This window comes from Streptopelia decaocto (assembly GCF_964273445.1).
Source record: "Streptopelia decaocto genome assembly, chromosome: 6".
NCBI classification, from domain to species: domain Eukaryota; kingdom Metazoa; phylum Chordata; class Aves; order Columbiformes; family Columbidae; genus Streptopelia; species Streptopelia decaocto.
The window spans coordinates 24,418,517-24,437,901 of NC_138660.1; the positions used below are offsets into that span (position 1 = coordinate 24,418,517).

Sequence of the window (19,385 nt, forward strand, 5' to 3'; positions counted from 1 at the left end):
AATTATCTCAAAACTCAGCTTTGACAAAAGCAAGCAAAAAGTTTTCTCTCAGATATAATACAACCAGGTTTTATTTAAGTTCTCTCTTTCCCCCCCACACTGGCAAAAGTTCAGAGGGAGTTTAAAGTTTTGTAAACATTTTAACTACCCCTCTTCCCCCTTTTATGAATTTACAAAGCAAAGGAGACAGGGAGACCAGATTTGCAACAGTTCCAAGTCTCTCCATGCTATTGGATCCAAAAACTATATACAAGTCTGCAGCAGTCTCTGTATAGTTACTGTACATGTTTGGGGGCAGGGGGAAGAGAGAGGAGGAGGAGGGGAAGGTGACCCCAAAAAATGAATAAACCAAATGAAATAAAATCCAAAGCCAAACTGCTCTTGAGCAACTCGAACTGTTTTCTTTAGGCAGTGATGACAGCAAGACAGACACTTTTATACAACTCCACCAAAACTGTAGCGAACCCCCCTCAGCAGGTTATAACCCTCTAGGAATGGGAGACGGGACCAGGGGCTTGAGACTAAGTGCATTTGGCAGTTTTCATTTTCTTTCTATTGTGGTGTGTGCACATGGGTGGGTGGAGAAGGGAAGGTGGTGTTAATCTTTCAGTGAGAGAGGAAGGTTATGATTCCATAAATACTTGAACATTATGGATCCCAGTGAAGGTGCGTGACGTAGTTTAAGGTGTAGAAGATAAGCAGGGCTGTCATTGCACACAGCTTCACCCTCCACAGTCTCTCTTCATGACAACAGGGCATCATCTCTGCTCCTTAACCTAAGCTCTGCTTGAAATGACAATTAGCTAAGACTGCTGGGGTGTGTACCTGAAAGCCAGTGTTCACCCTCACCAAAGACTAAAGATCCACACGGTAAAGATCCTACTGTCTCTTAAACGAGACAAATTTGCAGAAAAAGAGCTCAAAATAAACTGGTCCTAACCCTCCAAAGGTAGCATTTAAGGGATAAATTCAACCTGAAAGAAGAGATGCCACCCCACTTTTTCTCCCCAGAGTAGGAGTCGACACTTGTCCAGGAAGGCTGGAGTACGCCAACAGGGAACTCCACCAGCTTCAGCATCACCACCTAATGAAGACAGACTCGAGCTTTTCCCTCCAAAAATAATGTGCTGAGAAGGGCTGGCAGGGGGTGTGCAACTTCAAACCAACCCAAGCTAAACTGCGCCCGCCACCGCCCCTCTCTGCTGCTGTCGCCAGTTCTAAGGTTAGCTTATGAATGCAACTCCTGGCTTGGGAGAGCACCTCTTGCCCTGATGGAGCGCGGAAGTCAGTATCTGTGTGGCATTTTGGTTTTGACCAACATCTGTTAACCACAAACTCTCTCTCTCCTTGACTGCACGTGTTGGATGTGGTAAGAGTAACCAGAAGAGGGAAGCAATGGTTTGCAGAATCCCAATTGATTTTTTTTTTCCAGGTATGTCAGCAGAAGAAATCACAGCACAGTGAAAGCTCGCTGCCCAAATCAGCCTTGTTGTGAAAGAATCCTATCTCCCACCCTCCCAGGACTCTGAACAAAGTCCGCTCAACTCGAGGCTGACCGCAGGAATGACGCCTGTGCAGTCCTAGGCAGAAAGGGCTTGCTGGGGCTAGAGGAAGCAGCCTGAGATGATTGATTCTGTGATTCACTGCAAGGCGAAGAAGAAGAACGCATGGTGGAGAGTACTGTGTCCAAAACGGAGAATCCATGGTTAACAGACGCAGGAAAAGCCAGTTGATTTGCACATGCTCAGTAGTCTTCCAAAGTCTCTATTTCTCCCATATTGAGCCGCTCTGATGAGGCATTCACTGAAAACCCTGTAAAACAAGGAGAACTTGGGTTAAAAATCTGGATGTGATAGATTGTATTAGATGCAATACATCTGTCACATGCAGCAGCATGTGTAAGATGAAGTGAATAATACAAGTCAAATAACTCATGGGGAAAAATCAGCAAGGCTAGAGATATAATTACCCAAACTGTTTGAGTTTTTTTTCCTTAAAAAAAAAAAAAAAGATAATCAACTGTATATTTAGGTGAGTAACACTTGGTCTTTAAAAACAGATCATCAGAAGCCTGGTTTCAACTTTCATTTAAAAGATGTCATCTGCAGAGCTGGAACAAGGCACATATAGGCACAGTGGTGATGTGGCTCAGCAATGAGAACACATTGGAGTCAGCTGGTATGCGGAAGCGCCTGTCAACGCTCTAGTCACATGGTCCAAGAGGCACATACATCCATTTTGTGAACTCAGAATCCATGAGTAGAATCATGCTCAACAATTCAGGGGGTATGAGTGATTCTACCCCTTACTTTAAAGTCTACGTACATGAACCTGTGAAATCTAGTGGCAATTCCATGTATTTCCATGCTTTTGTACAATCTTCTATCTTGGGAGTACAGCATGAAAAACGTACAAATTCATATAGGGCTATGCGGATGCCTACAGATAACTTCTAGCAAACCTTTTAACTCTAACTGTCGAGGACATGATGCACATGAAAAAAGTGTGAGAAAAAGCAAAAAATTTTTCTACAATAAAAAATCCAATGTATCATATGCAACTTTCCTACTGAAATCCAACTGTTACGGTTGTACCGACCCCATATGGGAAAAAGGAATTTTCCTGTGTGAGGCTACAATACACAAACCTGACATTTCAATGTCTTGAGACTGCTACGTAGGCTTCCTCTGTGCTAGAGGCTGCTTTCAACAGATAAAAAGCACTGTTCATAGGTTTAAGAAAATTGCTGTGGCTCCCTCTTGTGGCAGTATGTTACCTAAAAGGGTTTGGAATTATTTTGTAATGCAGTGTACTGATTTTTAAGAAGCTGCATGTGCTAGTTCTCTTACAGTTGTAAGTTCTTGATTGCATTTACTGATTTCTTCACAACATGAGTAGATTTTTAAATGACTGAATTGGCATAAATTCATAAAACAGACATAGGTCAACTCAAAGGAGGAAAGGCAGTTTAACTGGCATCCCTCAATACCTTAAAGATTTCCAGGTAATAACCAAGGTATCGAAGAGGTCTTTTAATGTTGAAAAGTTCTAAAAGTTTTCCATGAGACTGATATATTATTTAATGATTTAAAAATTCTAATACTGAAACAAATTCTAAAGACACTTCAACAACTGCCCTTTCTGCTCAAATTCAATATTCCCATTTAAGGTTAACAAGAATTCTATATTCCTTAAGGCTTTTTCCAAATTAAACATAATTTCTAAAAATGAACACTGACCTAACAAGCTGGGATCTGCACGAACCATTTTCTGTTTCTTCTTTTTCTTCCCACTCTGCACAGCCTCAAAATTGGATTGCTGGTTGTTGCTCTGATTGGTCTGAAAGACCGAATGTAGTGAACTGTGGTTCATCCCCCACACTGAATCCTAGAAAACAAAGCAAGTACAAGATTATAAGGTGCAATTAAGTTGGGTTTATTTATATTGAAAACATTCAGAGAGGCCAAAGCACTTTCTACATCACGTGTGGCAGCGTTAGCCACTGATGCATCCACCCAATACATCTACCTCATCTTTCTAAAGCATATCCTGGATTAGCATGCTAAGACACTATTTGATCTGCAGTTGGCCTCAACTGTTAATTATAAAGGAAACTTGATTCTGCAGTAAATATCTGAAATATGCTTTATTCTCTGCATTTCATGTCACTTGTAAAATCTTGCTCATCCTCCAATCAAGCAGAAATGCAGACTCTTCAGACTCGAATAGACTCTCTGTACACTCTTAAGGAGCGTAGAGAGGAAGATGTACCTGTTGCTGCTGCTGTTGCCGCTGCTGACTGGCTTTCTGTTTGGCACGGCGCTCAAGAAACTGCTTGGCAAACTCCTTGGCCTCAGGAGTGTCTCCAAGATAGGCTCTGATGTAATCATGGACCTCATAGGGAGACTCCACTTCCTTCAGGAAAGACACAAACGTGGGAACTGCAAGAAGAAGGCAGACCATGAGGGAATGAGTGTTACGCATGAACACGTGCATGCAATAAACATGAACTTTGGATTTCTGTTTCAAATACTTGCTAATCTACTAGCCATGAGAAACAGCTTGCCCTTCTAGACTCCCTACAGTAAAGCCCTACGATACAATGCTTCATCTATTTTACAGTCAAGGCAAGGGTAAGAAAGCCAGCTAACGTAATGAGAAGGAAAAATAAACTGACAATCCTGAGGGTAATGGTAGCCCATCAGCTTTAAAGCCCAAATGGAAAATACTCTCGTCAGTGCTGTCATCAGTACAGCCTCTTTTTGGCTGAAGCACAAAACATCACACTCTGACCTGAAGTGGGAGGCAGTGGGAAGCCTGCTGTGTTTTGTTACGAGAAGGGTTCCATTTGTGATCTTGGACTGGGAGTTCCTCTACATACCCTCCAGCAGAATTAGTAAACAAACCAACCAGTTTCACACCAAAAGTGCTTTGCACAGGGGCATATAACAATTTAGCCCACACTTAAAAGTGAACTGGATCCTCATCCATCTGCCTCACAATGCTCCCATGACCACCAAAACCCCACACCCGCTCTGGGTGGCAGACTTCAAAACTGTTTCCAGTCCCACTGACTTACTCTAGTTAGCCCAGTGAAAGCCATGGAGATGATGATGCAGCCCGTTGTTCAGACCACTATTTAATGGTGCCATTTTGCTGACTGCATTAAAAACCACTACTTTGATGTTATTATTTTCACTCAGAACTATCTGGTTGGGAAACAAACTGGACGTTGTTTCTCAAGGTGGATCATTTACATCCCTCCCCGCCTCTTACCATCTAAGTTGTTGGCTGTGTTAAGTGCATGAAGCATCTGTTCACACCACTGAGTGAATCCATCCTGGGCTTTATTAACCCCCTGGAACAATTTCAACAGCTTCTCCTCTTCTTCCACCTTCTTGTTTTGCCTACTTGTAATACCTACAGATTTACTGAGAGAAAGAAAACAAATACAATAAATTATAAGTTGCCAGACTTATCAACAGTGTAGCATAAAGTACAGCGTTGATTCAATAGGTTACAAGATGCAAACACTGTTTAAGAACCAACTAATTTTTCAAGGAGATGACAAAATAAATTGTGAATGGTCAGCTATTTAGCTATTTTTGTTAAAACACATCCTGAGTGACACAGCAAAAAATAAAAACACATGAAGATGTTATAATTGCTAAGTGATCATCTCAGGAGTGGTAGCCTTTCTTTGCAAAAGCTCCTTCTCAGTTCCTACCTGAGGCTGGCATTGCTTTTGTTTTTATTGGTCGAGTTACGAGGTCCCACTTCCTTCACTGCATCATCCCAGAAACCCACGTTTGAGTTTTTGGTATCAGCATTACTCCAGATGCTACTGACTAGGTCAGATGCCCACTGGTTGCTGGGATTAGTGTTTAGGGAGCCCCACACTGAATTCCCAATGCTGGTGTGCAGGTTAGAGTGCTGTTGAAACATAACAAAGAGATCCTGGTTATTAGCACTAGATCTGACAGAACACTAATGAACAGACATGGTGAACTGTTTCCCTCTCCATACTGATTAGATAAATACCATACATACCGTAGTATTTCTGACTCTGTTCGGCTGCTGGTGCTGCTGTTGCTGCTGTTTCTGCATCTGCCTCGCCTCTTCCTGCTGTATCTCCAGCAGAGACTTGGTGGTGCCACTTGGTTTGGTGACGTTACCCCAGCCTGACAATTTCTGCTGCTGTTGCTGCTGCTGTTGCTGGAGGGCTTTCATGAGTTCACGCTGCTGACGCCTTTGCTGTTGCATGCAAGACAAAAGTGCTTGTCCATACTTTCAGAACATCATTACTAGTCAAAAGTCCAGCTGGGAAACTTGTTTTAAATTGATTTTGCTCTCTTCTGGAAAAGTCTGGCTGATCTACTATTTTTTGAGTTGTTATAGTTCCTCCAAGAAGGGAGACATTGAGTAACTAATAAATACAAATTGCTTGTTAGCCTAGGATGGAATGAATTTGACGAATCATGAGGGCAGCCAGCCACGCATGTGCTGTGTTGGAGGAATACCTTCCTACCACCAATTGCCCCCGCACCCCTTAAAATGCCCTGACCTTGTGCATATCTGCAAACAAATTACAGTATAAATGCAAAATAATTTTATATTGTTTTGTGAACATATTACAATCCTAGGGTTCAAAGGGTCCTGTTCCCCCTCCTCTCAGATGTTAATATTAAGCAGCTATAAAAACCTTCAAACAAGTACTTATTGCACTTATTGCCTGAAAGACAGGATTTTCCCTGAGTTACACTATTTCAGAAAAACATTCCTCACCCTCACTATTCCTTCTAATAATTTAGTTGACAGTTAAGCAGTGAGTCCACTCTAACAAGTTGCACTCTGTTAGTGGATTTACCTCTTCTCGAAGCTGCCGTTCTCGTTCTTCTTCTAACTTTTGTATTTCTGCCAATGACAGTGTGGTCTGGGATTGGCAAGCTCCTGAATTTGATTGCTGACCCCATGTTGAAGATGATGGGAGCTAGACCAGAAAGACATATCAGGAATTACAAAATGTTTTAGAGAATATAGCTGAAGTATAATAATGAGAAATCAGTATAAGCCCATAGCACAGAGGAAAAGGAAAGCCATCTTTAAACTTTAACAAAACAATAGAAAGTATAAAATGGTACAATTAAGTATTAAAAAGTACACTCAAAGTATAAAGTGTATGTTTCTTTGAACTTCCCTCCAATGTATCATAGTGTCCAAGATGCAGTACATCAAGAATAAGGTAACATATAATTGCCTGAAAAATAGTGGTCCATTTTGATTCAAAAAACCAGAAACTTTGCAGTGGCCCTTCCTCACTGCACTGAATAAACACCTGTATTCGTCTGTGAATCCCTCTCCAGTAATTGTCTGTCAACTGAACCTTTTGTGTTTTGCAACTTATCTCCCTCTTGTTCTTTCCATGACTTTCAAAGTCCACTATTCACCCTCCTACAGATAGTTTGTTGCTCCCTGCTCTGTTCAAGCTAGTCTAGACAATCCTGAATTCAGCTGTGGTTTTACTTACTACACTGAGCTGAAGAAAGAAGTTAAACTATAGAGACACGTTACCTTCATTTGTGCAAGTTGCTGCTGTTGCTGCTGCTGTTGCAGCCGTCGTAAAGCCTCCTGCTGCTGCTGCCTCTGTCTCATTATTTCTTTCTGGCGCTGGAGTTCCAGCTCCTTGCGCTTTCGCTCTTCTTCTTCAAGCCGTTGTCTGGCTGCCTCTTCTTCCATACGTAGCCGACTTTCTTCAAGTCGCCGTTGAGCTTCCTCCTCTTCACGTGCCCACTTGGCAGCCTCCTCTTCCTTCCCAGGACATAAAGAAGAGTAAAGTCTAAGTAGACTTAGGAAATGTAAATTACTTCTGCTCTGTGGTATCGAGATCCCGACAGAAGAGAGAGAGGCCTTTATATCTGTAGTCTCTGCTGTTCAGGTCATTCATCTAGCTTTACATTTCTCAAACAAGAAAGCCCAATAATTTAGTCTATATCCCCTCAAATTATATGTTTCCCATTGCTCCACCAAGCGACTTGGAAGAGAAGGACATCTGCCTAGTTCAGACTAGCTAATTTCAGACCACTTTTCCTCTAGGAGTTACACACCTTCTGAATCTGAGCTTTTACCTGCTTATACTACAGTCATGCACTGTTATGCTTCCACTGGAATCAAACTTAACAGGAATAAAAGGAGAAGAGGTGTTGACATGAAAGAAGAGGATGAATGACAAAGATGGCGAGGTTCACTGTTATTACTGAACACTAGAGTTGCAAAGGAGAAGAAACATCTGCTCGCAAAGGAGATGACTGTGTGCTGGGACAGAAACAGTGATGAATGTCTTATAAGGGAGGGCCCTGAAAAGGAGTTTTTAAATAATAACTGGCAATTCTGAAATGGACCTGCAAGTTACTGTGAAGCCAATTGTGTTTCAAGATTTCTTTGGCTCAGGGACCATTATACTACCAATTAGGGGGCCGGAAACTCAAGTTCTCCAATACGGACTTCTAAAGCTAACCCCAAGGGAAAAAAGAAACCTGTTAACAACAAAAAAAAAACCCAAAAAAACAAAAAAAGAAAGGGAAGAAAAAAGCTGAAAACTTTGATAGTGGGTATAGCCTTGGCCCAGTACTGAAAGAATAAAACACCTGCTCATCTCAGATGACGTTAAAGATAACAAATCCATAGTAAATACTCAGAATGACAATTCAAAATAAATTACTCTTTTTCTGGTACAGTCCTCTGCCTTTGTTTTGGAGAAAGAAGTAGAAATAACTTGCTCCAAAGCCATCCTTAAGGCTCAGACACTAAGGAATACACGCATTCAACACAAATCTCTTTTCCAAAGAGCAAATTGGATTCTGATTGTTTCATCTGAAATCAGGATACAGGTAAACAACCTATTTTTCATTCACTTGATCCTGTCTATAAGCTTTGCCTTCCTCCACCAAAATGAATGGTTTCTCAGACACAGATGAAAGTCTCAAAGCTTGTTTGTTCTGGCAGCCTCCATAATTAAATTTAATAGGTCTCTTTTGCCATTTTTCACCTGTTTACGAATTAACTCCTCTCGCTGTCGTCTTTCCTCCTCTTCTCTTCTTCTCTCTTCCAATCTTCTAAGTGCTTCCTCCTGCTGTTGCCGCTCCTCTTCCTCCCGCTGCCGCCTTAGTGCAATTTCCTGCTCTCTTTGTCGCCTCAGGGCTTCCTCCTGGATTTGGGAACAAAATGTCAATCTATAAATGCCATTTTATTGATGAACTACATTAGAACACAGACTACAACATGGTCTGGCCAGATAAATGGCCTCAAGAAAAGCTTCTTAGCTCCAGGCTAAGCAATACAAAACAACTATGTTAAACACTACAGACTCAGATGTTTACAAGTTTTTTGATGCAATGTGCATCTCATACATAAGTGAATTATTTTAATAAAAGAAGACACACATGAAATCATTGTTTATCTTTAGTTTTAAAAATAATGGTGTTGAGAATGAAAACATAGGGTGAGACACCTCTCTAATATGTACTGACTGTACTTGAAGATATATATATTTTAATGCGCAGTTATAAATAATTCCTTTTTTTTGGGTGTTGGCTGTAAGTTCGAAGATTTTCCTACTTCTAGGAGTTTCTAAACACTGACCACTCCTCAAGTGCCGTATGAAACTCAAGCCACATCTCCAGACACCAGCAATAAGCTTGATTAAGCAGCTCAGTGCATTTAAGGACACTAAGTCCCAGAGACATGGAATTTCAGGAAAGGGCTTCAACTGGGCTGTTCCTATACTATTTAAATAGCATGGGTGACAAAAGGTCTCAAGGGCTTTGATTTTGGGCTATCCCAAATTATTATAATAGCTTCCAATAAACTGTTTTGCTTTCCAAGTAGCAAAATTATGAACTCAAAAATAAACATCAGCACCCTTTCCTACTGCTCTGGAGAGCAACATCAACAGAAACTTTTCCATTCTCCCACTTGCTTTTTGGAGGAATAGGGCACCACCAGCCTTCTGCTGGTCTCCTGTATAAACAGGAGTGCATCTGTGCAACTTTTTCCCTAGTTCTGATTTCCCTTGGACAAAATAGCCTCACTTTTTGCTGCCTTTTCTGATCTCTGAAGTCCAGCACCTGTGTTAAAGGTCACCCTGCTTTTCATCCCTCCCCCCTTTCTGACTTATCCTATCAACTCAACCCAGAGATCCTATTTTTTGGACAAGAACTTTTAAGCTTTCATAAATACCTTTTCCTTTTGAACAATCAGTACTGTGTAATCACACTCTGACAAGTTGGGTTTTTTTTTTACAAGCAATACATTATTCACAAGATGAGGGGAGATTAATTGTGTGGCATAAATATAAATTTTGAACTCTGGTAAATCAAGGAAGTTATTTCTGAAATCTAAGACCCTTTTACTAAATCTAATACCAAACCTTCATATATACACAGCACAGATAATGTACAAAACAGTTCACTGAACAACTGGACCAGGTTTCTCTCTTCAGACTTCATATGTCTTAATATGTCCAGTAGACACAACAACTTTTATAATTGATCCTATGGCACTGAAGAGCTGCTGGCTGCAAGTCAAGAAGTCTTTCATACTCCTGTATATAATTTCAGTGGTTTAGTGCTAAATGTAAGTGCTTTAAGTGTAAGTTTTTCTTCTATGAATTGGACATGAAACAGTAGCCTGTGAATCATTTTCTCGTTAATCAAGCCCTTGATTTGTCACAGTCACAAAAGCTTCAAGCACAACACACAACACCTTGACCATTTTGTTATTTGGGCCCGTAACAATTAACTGGACACATGCAGGCAAGTCACAATAATAAGTGTCCCCAGTACAAGTGCTGAAAAATTTCTGCTTGTTGTTTGGCTGAAAATCCTACGGAGGAGGCTGGAGGCGTTTTGTTCAACTGGAGACCACAGAGCAGGATCCCAGCTCAGGACACCCAGCAGCCACCCAGGCTGGGGGGGCACTCGGCATGAGTCACTGGCATAACGCACAGTGCCAGAGAGAGACGAACAAAGGCACCAGGTCCTCCTGTATGACAGCAGTTCACTGATACCTCTGCCTTAGTCTTCCTTTGGGAAATGAGGTTAGAATTGTCATTAATAAAACTGTAGGGATCTCTTTCTTGCTTGGGCATGGCAGGAGAAACACTGTTGAATGACAGCTATTCAAAAAAATACTTCTCTCCTCAAAAGAACTAAAGATGAGCAGTGTTGTAAAAACATGGGAACAAAAAAAAATCTGCAAGATTTTGAAAAACTGGGAACCACGTGGGTGATGTAATTCCTTTGTCCAGCTTCGGTTTTAGAAAAGACTGTATTAATATTCACTTCTGTATCTTATTATTCAGTGTTTTCGTTTGAACATGTGACCAAAACCATCCCAAGCTCTCCAGCTTCCTGCCACTGACTTGTATGGGAAATGGGCTCATTCTTTTGGTGCTTACTGCTCCCATGCTCATGGCTCCCCGCTACAAGAAAATCCCAATATTCCTTAGCATATTTTCTAATAATTGTTTTCAAGCACACATATCTTGCTGTACAGACAACTTATACATATTTTTAGAAATCTGAAATAATATTGCAGAAAATCTGTAAGTAGCAAGCCTCATTTCAATAGACCCTAGATTCTTAAATAAAATAGAAATTTTTGTAGTTATTCAACATCAGCAATTCTGCTTGTCTATGTTATTAGGGCTTACAAATGTTTTAGTTTTGTGCATCTTATCTTTGAACCAGGTACTTTAAAGGGAGCACTAAAAATATAGGTCAGAGAAAACAATTATTAGCCAATTATTAAACCTCAAGTTTTGTTCCTGAAAGCGATCAATCATTACAAAATAGAAGATATCAGAGCAGAAACAAAAGAGAAATAAAGGAGCTACACAAGTCGGGCATTACTGTTTGCAATTCTACAGTGCAAGTAATTGATGAAAACTATGAACAGAACTGGATTCAACATTTGGTATGACATTTCATCCTACAGAATTGAATTTCTATTAGTTATTTTTTTTTTTATTTAGAATTCACCATCAACAGCATATTTACTAACCTTATATACTAGTCTTTTATGCAGTATTACATCAAAAGCCTTCCTGAAGTCCAGGCAGATTAAGTCTACTGCTTCACCCCTCTCAGCTCTCACTGTCATCTCCTCAAAAGAAGTTAATCAAATTTGTTAAGCATCATCTCCTCCGTATAAATCCATGCTAATAAATCAGTTCATCCCTGATTCTACAATGCCTTCCAGTACAGAAGTCAGATTCAAATATTAGACCAGTTGTTGTATTTTTTTTTTAAATACAGAATACAATATTATTTTCTCTTTACAGAGAAGTGCTTATTTGTTACCCTTTCAAGACATTACTGCTCAGAATTAAGCATTGTGGCAATTATTCCATTGGTAATGAACTAAGATACTTGCTGTTACTGCTTTTCAACACCATTCTGCTTCCTCCTTGTAAATAATAATTTACGATGACATCTCAGAGAGTCAGATTGTTTACTGTACAAATCCAAAGTGGACAAAAACTTTGGAATTTAATGGACATTTCCAAGAAGTCATATACAGTAGCAAAACTGTTAGTCTGAAAAGAAACAACCCGAGTCTATTTATTTGTAGCCACCATGGATGAAACACATTGAGTTACCAGGTGATCAGCTGAAAAATTAGTTGTTATTAAGACAGAGCTAAAGCAACCTAACTCAAAAGTTAAACTTTTGAGTATATTATTGCTTTAGTGCTACAATAAAGCTTGAACTCGACCATCAGAAGATGCTTTTCCATTGTATACCATAATGTCTTGCTGTACACAAAGTAGATACATTAAAGCAAGGAGCCATTTATATACACTCAATTCTTCAAGATACCATGGAAGCTAACTACAGATCACACTGCAGTCTAATATACTAGAGTTTCAGTGACAAAGCCCAAACACCAAGTGAACTGAGGTCTATGACTAACTTACAAATAACTCTAGAGGCTTCCTCAGAAATGTCTGCTCCTTAAACCAGGAAATGTGCTTTACAACTGCCTACCTAAGCACATGGAAAATATTATAAAGGACAAAACTCTTTGTTACTTTCACCTATTATTCATGTGCTACTTTATATGGCACTTAGTGACTAACTCCTTAGGGAATAAGCTCAGCAATGTTGCTTGTCCTTCACATGCAGAGTGAAAACATTAACTTCCACTGTCTTTCCTTCCTAAAACACTTAAGGAACAATTAATCTTTCAGAAGTAAATGCTAGAGATGTCAAGCTAATAATGTTTCCATTTTGTGTTCTTGTAAGATTAAGAACATACTTCAACTCCTACATTCATTCTCCTACTGCTTGTCCAAACTACATCTCTTCCTAACCCAAGTATCAACTTAAGAAAATAACCCAGATAATAACTTACTCAAAAACATTATTTATTAAGTTTAAAAAAAAAAGGAAAAATAAGCTGAATGTTACATCACTTTTTTTTTCTGACTAGAGCCTTAAACATTTAATTCAACTCAAATAAGCTGGCTCAAGCTCCAGTCTGCTCCAGAACAATACTCTTATCAAAACACTAGGACTGCATAAATGGTGAATAAAGATTAAACATACAGTAACTGGGCAACTAACTGAAGTCTAATGTTGACACTAAGAAGCTGGAAGGAAATATTCCACATGGGAATAAAGCCTCTCAGCTCACAAACAGGAACCTATCTTGAAGTAAACCATTAAGGCCATTTCTCAGACTGCAATTTGGGCTCTTACGCTTCAAATCAAGAACAGAAGAATAATAATTTCATATACTCACATGAAAAAGATTAGAACTGTCTCCATACGCACCTACCAAAGATTAATCAGACCCCACAGGATTCTTAAAGTGAGTTTTATAAAGTATCAGAACTTATTAGAGATGAACTACATTGAGGAAACTCACTTGCTTCCTGCGGGCCAGTTCTTCTTCTTCCCGTCGTTTCCTCTCATCTTCCTGCTGCCTCCTAAGTAGCTCTTCTTGTTGCCTCCGAAGCTCCTCCTGCCTTTTCCTCTCCTCTTCCTCTCGTTTGGCCCTCATTTCCACTTCTCTCCTCTCTTGCTCTAGCTACAATTCACATAAAACTATACTCAGATGCAGGTAACGTATTCCTACACCATTTCTTAGGGCAACTGCTGAGATTATAGTAACAATAACAGATGGAAGCCTCTGACAGATGCTCTCCCTTTATAAATATTTTTACCTACCACCTGGCTGCCTACAGGGGCCAGATTCCTGAAATAGTCTAGAACAATTTCTGAGAATTTCTCTTCTGTAACGAGCACCAGTTCTCTAGTCACTCTTTCTACATCAGCTCCTTAAAATAACCTCTGACTTCAGAAGATAGCAGTGAGTTGCTTCGCAGACATCTTAAAATAATCAGTTTCAGAAAACGTACAGAATCATACAGGTTCAAACTTAAAAAAAAATAGTAGTGTAAGTGTAAAACAACGCTGACAAACAGGACTCTCACGATTCCCCAAACCAATTCTGGCGAAAAGAGGCACGGATTAAGAGAACGACTCAGGGTTTGGCATGACATGGCTCATGATGATCCCATTTGAAAATAGAGGTGGCTATTGAAGAGCTTTTTAAATCACAAGTGTCAGAAACATAACCACTACTTTGGAGGTCAGTAGTACCTCCACAGCAATGGTTTCCAAACAGCAGTCCACAAGGATTTAGTAACTGGTTTCTACAACCCATGTTCTCTTGCTGTTTTCTATGAAAATCTAATAAAAATCATGCAGAAGGGCCTGAAGATTGAAGAGTTAACAGTCTTCCATTGGCTCAAGAAACAGTTACACTGCAGAACAGCAATCCCAACTTCTTAGAGTACAAAACGGTTTCTGACCTTTGCAGCTTTGGCCTTCTCGAGCTGCTGAAGTTGTTCTAGAGCTGGTCCCTGAGCTGCAGTATCAATGGGGAGATCCCAGACACTGCTTCCTTCCCAGACTAGATAGTGAAGAAAACAAACATTGACAAGCAAAAATAAGCACATCAACAAAAAAACAAATGAAAGGGGGAAAATTTGTGTATGCTGTTACTATGTTTTATGAATTAAAATCATGACAATACATTAATCCTAGTCAGTAGAGGGCCACCTTGTCTTCCTGTAAAACAAAACTTGTCCATTGCTGAAGCAAGGCTGGGTTTCCTACAAAATTCTACACAAGAATCAGCTATTTAAACTCCTCCCATCGGAGCAGAACATGTTTATATTATAACATTCAAACCCTTTGGAACAAGACTTCCCATAACCATAGGAAACATTACCCTATTCTTCACAGCTCTCAAATAGAATTTAAACTGCAAGGCAAAGTAGCATGAACCAGTTCAAAAATACTGATGCAGAAAGAATTTCCCGTAGTGTCAAAAAGGGAATGATCATCTGAGAGACGCTGGCTTCTAATTTATGAACTTTTCTCAACAGATCTGACACGTGCCAAGCATCTTACCTGTAGGTTGTGAAGCTGACTGAAGTTCCCATATTGAGCCAGTGTCCGGCACTGACACAGACCTTGTAACAGGTGGCATCATGTTCTGTTCAGATATTCTGTAATACCAACAGGGAGAGTCAACATGCCACTTCCAGGGAGAGGAGTGCTCTGAACACGCATGAGATTCAGTAACTTGTAACATACTCCTTCCACACCTCTATTTAAAACAAAAATATGATGTAGACAATACTACTTGCTCACAGAGTTCTCGCTCATCTCATCCCTGCTGCCTAGTTGAGGGCTAAGCCACCTGCTGCTATAGTTTTACTTTTGCTACTTATAGGCTAGTTTGAGGAAGAAGCGTCTAGTATTGCACAACTCGATTAGCAAAGCCATTCTGCCACCAGCACAAGTCTGTCAAAAACATATGATTTCAACTCTAAGATTTTCATCCTCGTTTTCATAAATATTCCCTGAGATAAAGACTACATATATAAAGAAGTATTTGACATCCTGCAACTGCTTCATATTCACACAACGTTTAAAATATGTAATGCTCAAATAAGAGCAAATTTCAACACTGACAAGATTGTAATTATCATTATATACAAGTTAGAGCACAGGAAGAATGGTATCCAGTTCAAGTTTGGCTAACTCACCTCATCTTCAGGGCCTGGAACTGTTGCAGGAGAATAGCGAGCTGCTGTTGCTGCTGGGATGAAAGGGCGGCCTTTTGCTGCTGAGCCAGCACCTGTGCATACTGTTGTCTTCAAAAGAGAAGCAGAGAATCACTGGTATTGGTTCACTTGCTTCTTCATACTATGCTAAGAGTTGCAGCAAGTCGTGCATAGATTCATTCTCCAGGACTAATGCCCACTGACCTATACAAGGTACATGCTAAATACAAGAGGAAACCACAGAAAGGGGCCTTGGAAAGAACCAAAATATAAGATGACAACAAACTGGTCCACATGAGCAGAACCAAATTTCTCTTAATCTTCAATTATGTCACCTGGCTATTGCTGTCCAATGTTTCTCTTGCAAGCTGTGCAATATCACTTGGCTTTTTCTATAAATTACATAGAGATTGCTCAAACTGATCTGGCTTTGATGACTACCCATCTACACAAGCCAATCTCTTCCCCAGTATGTCAAGACATCCCCTAGTACATGGGCAGGTTCTTGCCTTGTCAAATCATAAGCTGACATTAAGTATTCAAAAATCATGATCATGGCACATGCTCTCAGGAGCCCTTGAATGAGCAGTCTTATCCGACTGTGTTCTTTACTCCAAGCTCCTACAAAACAAGTTTTCAGGAACTGGCCAGAGCTGAACAACTAACAGCTTTGGCAAAAATGGCTGACAAATGGCTTCCTCCAGTAATTACCTTCCACTGATCTTCAAAAAGCTGAGCAAGCAGGGCAAAAATAAAGTTCTGTCTTTACCATGTCCAGTTTAGAAGACTTGTAGCCTTCTCCTGACTCTCTAACATCCAAACTGCATTACAAAGATACCTGGGGTTTGGTTTGACCATGACAGCTACCCATACAGCAGGTCTCAAAGTAGCTATGCATGACCACTATAAAGACTCTGAAAAGCATGCCTGAAGAAACCACATGCTGCCCTAGTCCTGCAGACTATTGAGCCTCTGGTGTTTGCAGAAGGAGGCTATGGATGTTGGAGGTGAAGCACTCCCAGCCCCACTGCCCAAGGAAACAACGACAGGATGATGAACCCAGATGATGAAAAATGCAGAGCAGAACAGAGTGACTGGAAGATCTCTGGGACTGGTAGTCTTACTGTATTAAAAGATGTTGATACTGGAGGTGCTGCATTTGGATCAAGGCCAACTCTTGTTGCCTAGTCAGTCGCTCTTGGTCCAGTTCACCCTATGTTTAGGAATAAAACATTCTATTTTAGTAACATATACAATAACATTGGCATATTGCAAATGCAAGCAATGTAGAAGTTGCATTCTGAACTCAAAAGACAAAGAAAATAGAAAAAATATCTAGAGGGATATCAACACGTACAAACAAAGCCTCTAGTATGGTGACTGTGAAACAGAGAGCGCTTGTATGTATCACAGGGCCAAGCCTTCCAGCCACACACACAGCAAAACAAACATTCTTAAACTGAGTGTCTTTTCTCATCTTAGAAAAGTAATTGAACAACAAGGCTCAAGTTTGGTGCTTGAACACTTGCAATTCCAAGACAGAGTAGCTGATAGGCAAATAGTTCCATTTCCATTTGCTACAGGACTATTTGAATATTGTAACTGTCACATAATTACCAGATGTGGAAGCGGTGCTGGACCTGGAGTGAAGGGAACCCTGCCCCACATTTTCATGATGTCTCCCAGCGGCTGGAACGTATCATCACAGGCTCTCTTCACCAATAGCGACATGGTGAAGTATCCAGCCTGGAACCACTCTGCCATCTCCTGATTACTGAAAGGACCTGAAATAATACCAACCAATACACATGGGGGGAAGGGGAAGCAAGGCCAAGTTGAGCATACTGGAAACAAAGAGCACGGTGCTCGTTCAAGTAACACAGTACCCAGCATCAGGCGTTCCTGTCCCTCTTGTCCACTTGTCTGGACAGACAGCACATTCAAAGCTGGAGTGTCAATGTACATATAGATCTTAAAAGTCTTTTCCAACCAAAATTATTCTATAGGACACATATGTGAAGTTGTTGGGGATGTGGTTTAGAGGTGGACTTGGCAGCGTTTGGTTAACGGTTGGACTCAATTATCTCAAAGGTCTTTTCCAACCAAAATGTTTCTATGATTCTATGATCTTTACAATGGCTACAGCATTCCCCAGATACATCTTTATTCAAAAGTACATGACTGCTTTACCATGCGCTGGAGGGAGACGAGTCAGCCCTGAGACAAAAGCCAAACAGGTGGGGTGGAGCTTGGTGCAGCTAATACCCACCCTGCGCTCCAGCAAAGCTCACGACTTCAGGTTGACAAGAGCTGTAATTTCAAATTCAGACCTTGGCGGTATCCTCTACCTGAGAGCGCTGAAGGCACAAGTGCTACTCTCCCCACATACACTGCACAGATAATGAAACAACCTTAGTCTGCTTCAACTCCTGCCTTCAAATCAGAGGAATTTGTATGTTTTACAGAAGTTTTGCTTCTGGAACTTAGCAGACGAGCAGATCCAACTCTGAGTACAAGATTACATTTAAGATATTGAAGAAACCAGTTTCCCTTTTCCTTTCTAGAAAAGCTATCCCACTCCTCTTCCTCTGTTCCCAAGAAAGAATTCCGTCTCTCCCTTCAAAGGAAGACTCCCATACTAATTTTTACATATACAAATGGACACAAAAGCCAGTATATTAAAAAAAAAAAAAACTTAACAGAGCAAGAACCATATAAATACAAGCTTTGCAAAAATCTTCTGGAAAGAATGGTCAGTAGTTCCTCCCATCTCTGAAAAAGTATCTTTAGAAGGTAATTCCTCCCAGAGACTATTAAACCACAAAAGGTATTGCAAGAAAAAAAAAAAAAAAAAAGTGGGAATGTTTACTCCTGGAGGTCAGACTCAAGGAAGTATTCACTCCAATAAAAAACTGTTACATCATCACCAAGCAATAAACACCCAGTGACTAACAGTTTAAAGCACACTGTGCAAACAAAAACACTTTATGGTTAACATCATTTAAACTTAAAGGGGTGAGAAAACCCTAAAGATGTGTAATACCCACAGACAAGAGACTTGCACAGATTGCACAAATAACACTCCCACAAATCCTATTTAGAGTTCACAGCCAAGGAAGTAATTCACACTGAACGTTAGCAACTACTACTTAGGGCAGTACAGCAAGTAAGGAACTCGCTGCTTGGCTGTGTTTTTGGGAGGCAGCTAAGCAGCAGCTAAAACAAAGCCCTGAGACCTTCAAAAGAAAAGGATCTTCTGAAAGCAAAGATGCAAGTATCTATGCAAAAGGCCTGTTCAAGCTTTCCTTGGAAAAAAAAAAAAAAAAAAAAAGGTTTCTTAAGCAAAAACTGCAAGTGTGAAACAGTTGGTGTTACATTAACTAATAATGCACTAGCTGCAAGTACAATTTAAACTGAGATTATGTGCAAGCAGTGGCTTGTGGAAACTTGTTTTCTCTGCTCTAGATTCCAAACAAATTACCCTTTCCCCAAACACTCAATGTCTTTAGGCTGAGACTAGAAAACTGAATTCAATGTTTCTCATGGATTCTTGAACAAGCTACTGAATGGTCACATTCTTGTTTTGTTTCCAATATTATCTGGAAATCTGAATAACTACTGGCATGAAAGGCAGGCTTTAGTCTAACCTCCATTTACAGAAACCTGAAATCAGGGCAACTGTTACCCAAAATTAAATGTAATTCTAGATATTAGGCATGCTGAGCTGATGGAGGTAGATCTATTT

The 19,385-nt window shown here is 40.3% G+C and overlaps 1 protein-coding gene across 12 annotated transcripts in view; it reads right to left on the bottom strand.

The window, feature by feature from the left end:
• Nucleotides 1-41: 41 nt before the first annotated feature.
• GIGYF2 (GRB10 interacting GYF protein 2) overlaps nt 42-19,385 on the bottom strand; it is a 76,673-nt gene continuing 57,329 nt past the window's right edge. For 7 of the 12 annotated variants that reach the window (XM_082057163.1, XM_082057171.1, XM_082057169.1 and 4 more), the window contains 16 exons: nt 17,258-17,424; nt 16,765-16,853; nt 15,623-15,730; nt 14,982-15,079; nt 14,378-14,478; nt 13,429-13,590; nt 11,560-11,661; nt 8,546-8,704; nt 7,072-7,308; nt 6,368-6,490; nt 5,551-5,754; nt 5,228-5,433; nt 4,777-4,931; nt 3,772-3,941; nt 3,240-3,387; nt 42-1,812 (listed from right to left, as the gene is read on the bottom strand). In XM_082057163.1, coding sequence (XP_081913289.1) covers nt 1,745-1,812; nt 3,240-3,387; nt 3,772-3,941; nt 4,777-4,931; nt 5,228-5,433; nt 5,551-5,754; nt 6,368-6,490; nt 7,072-7,308; nt 8,546-8,704; nt 11,560-11,661; nt 13,429-13,590; nt 14,378-14,478; nt 14,982-15,079; nt 15,623-15,730; nt 16,765-16,853; nt 17,258-17,424 — 2,297 coding nt within the window. In that variant the 3' untranslated portion in view covers nt 42-1,744. The remainder of the gene's footprint in view (nt 1,813-3,239; nt 3,388-3,771; nt 3,942-4,776; nt 4,932-5,227; nt 5,434-5,550; nt 5,755-6,367; nt 6,491-7,071; nt 7,309-8,545; nt 8,705-11,559; nt 11,662-13,428; nt 13,591-14,377; nt 14,479-14,981; nt 15,080-15,622; nt 15,731-16,764; nt 16,854-17,257; nt 17,425-19,385) is intronic. The other 5 variants (XM_082057170.1, XM_082057168.1, XM_082057173.1 and 2 more) reach the window with 3 other exon arrangements.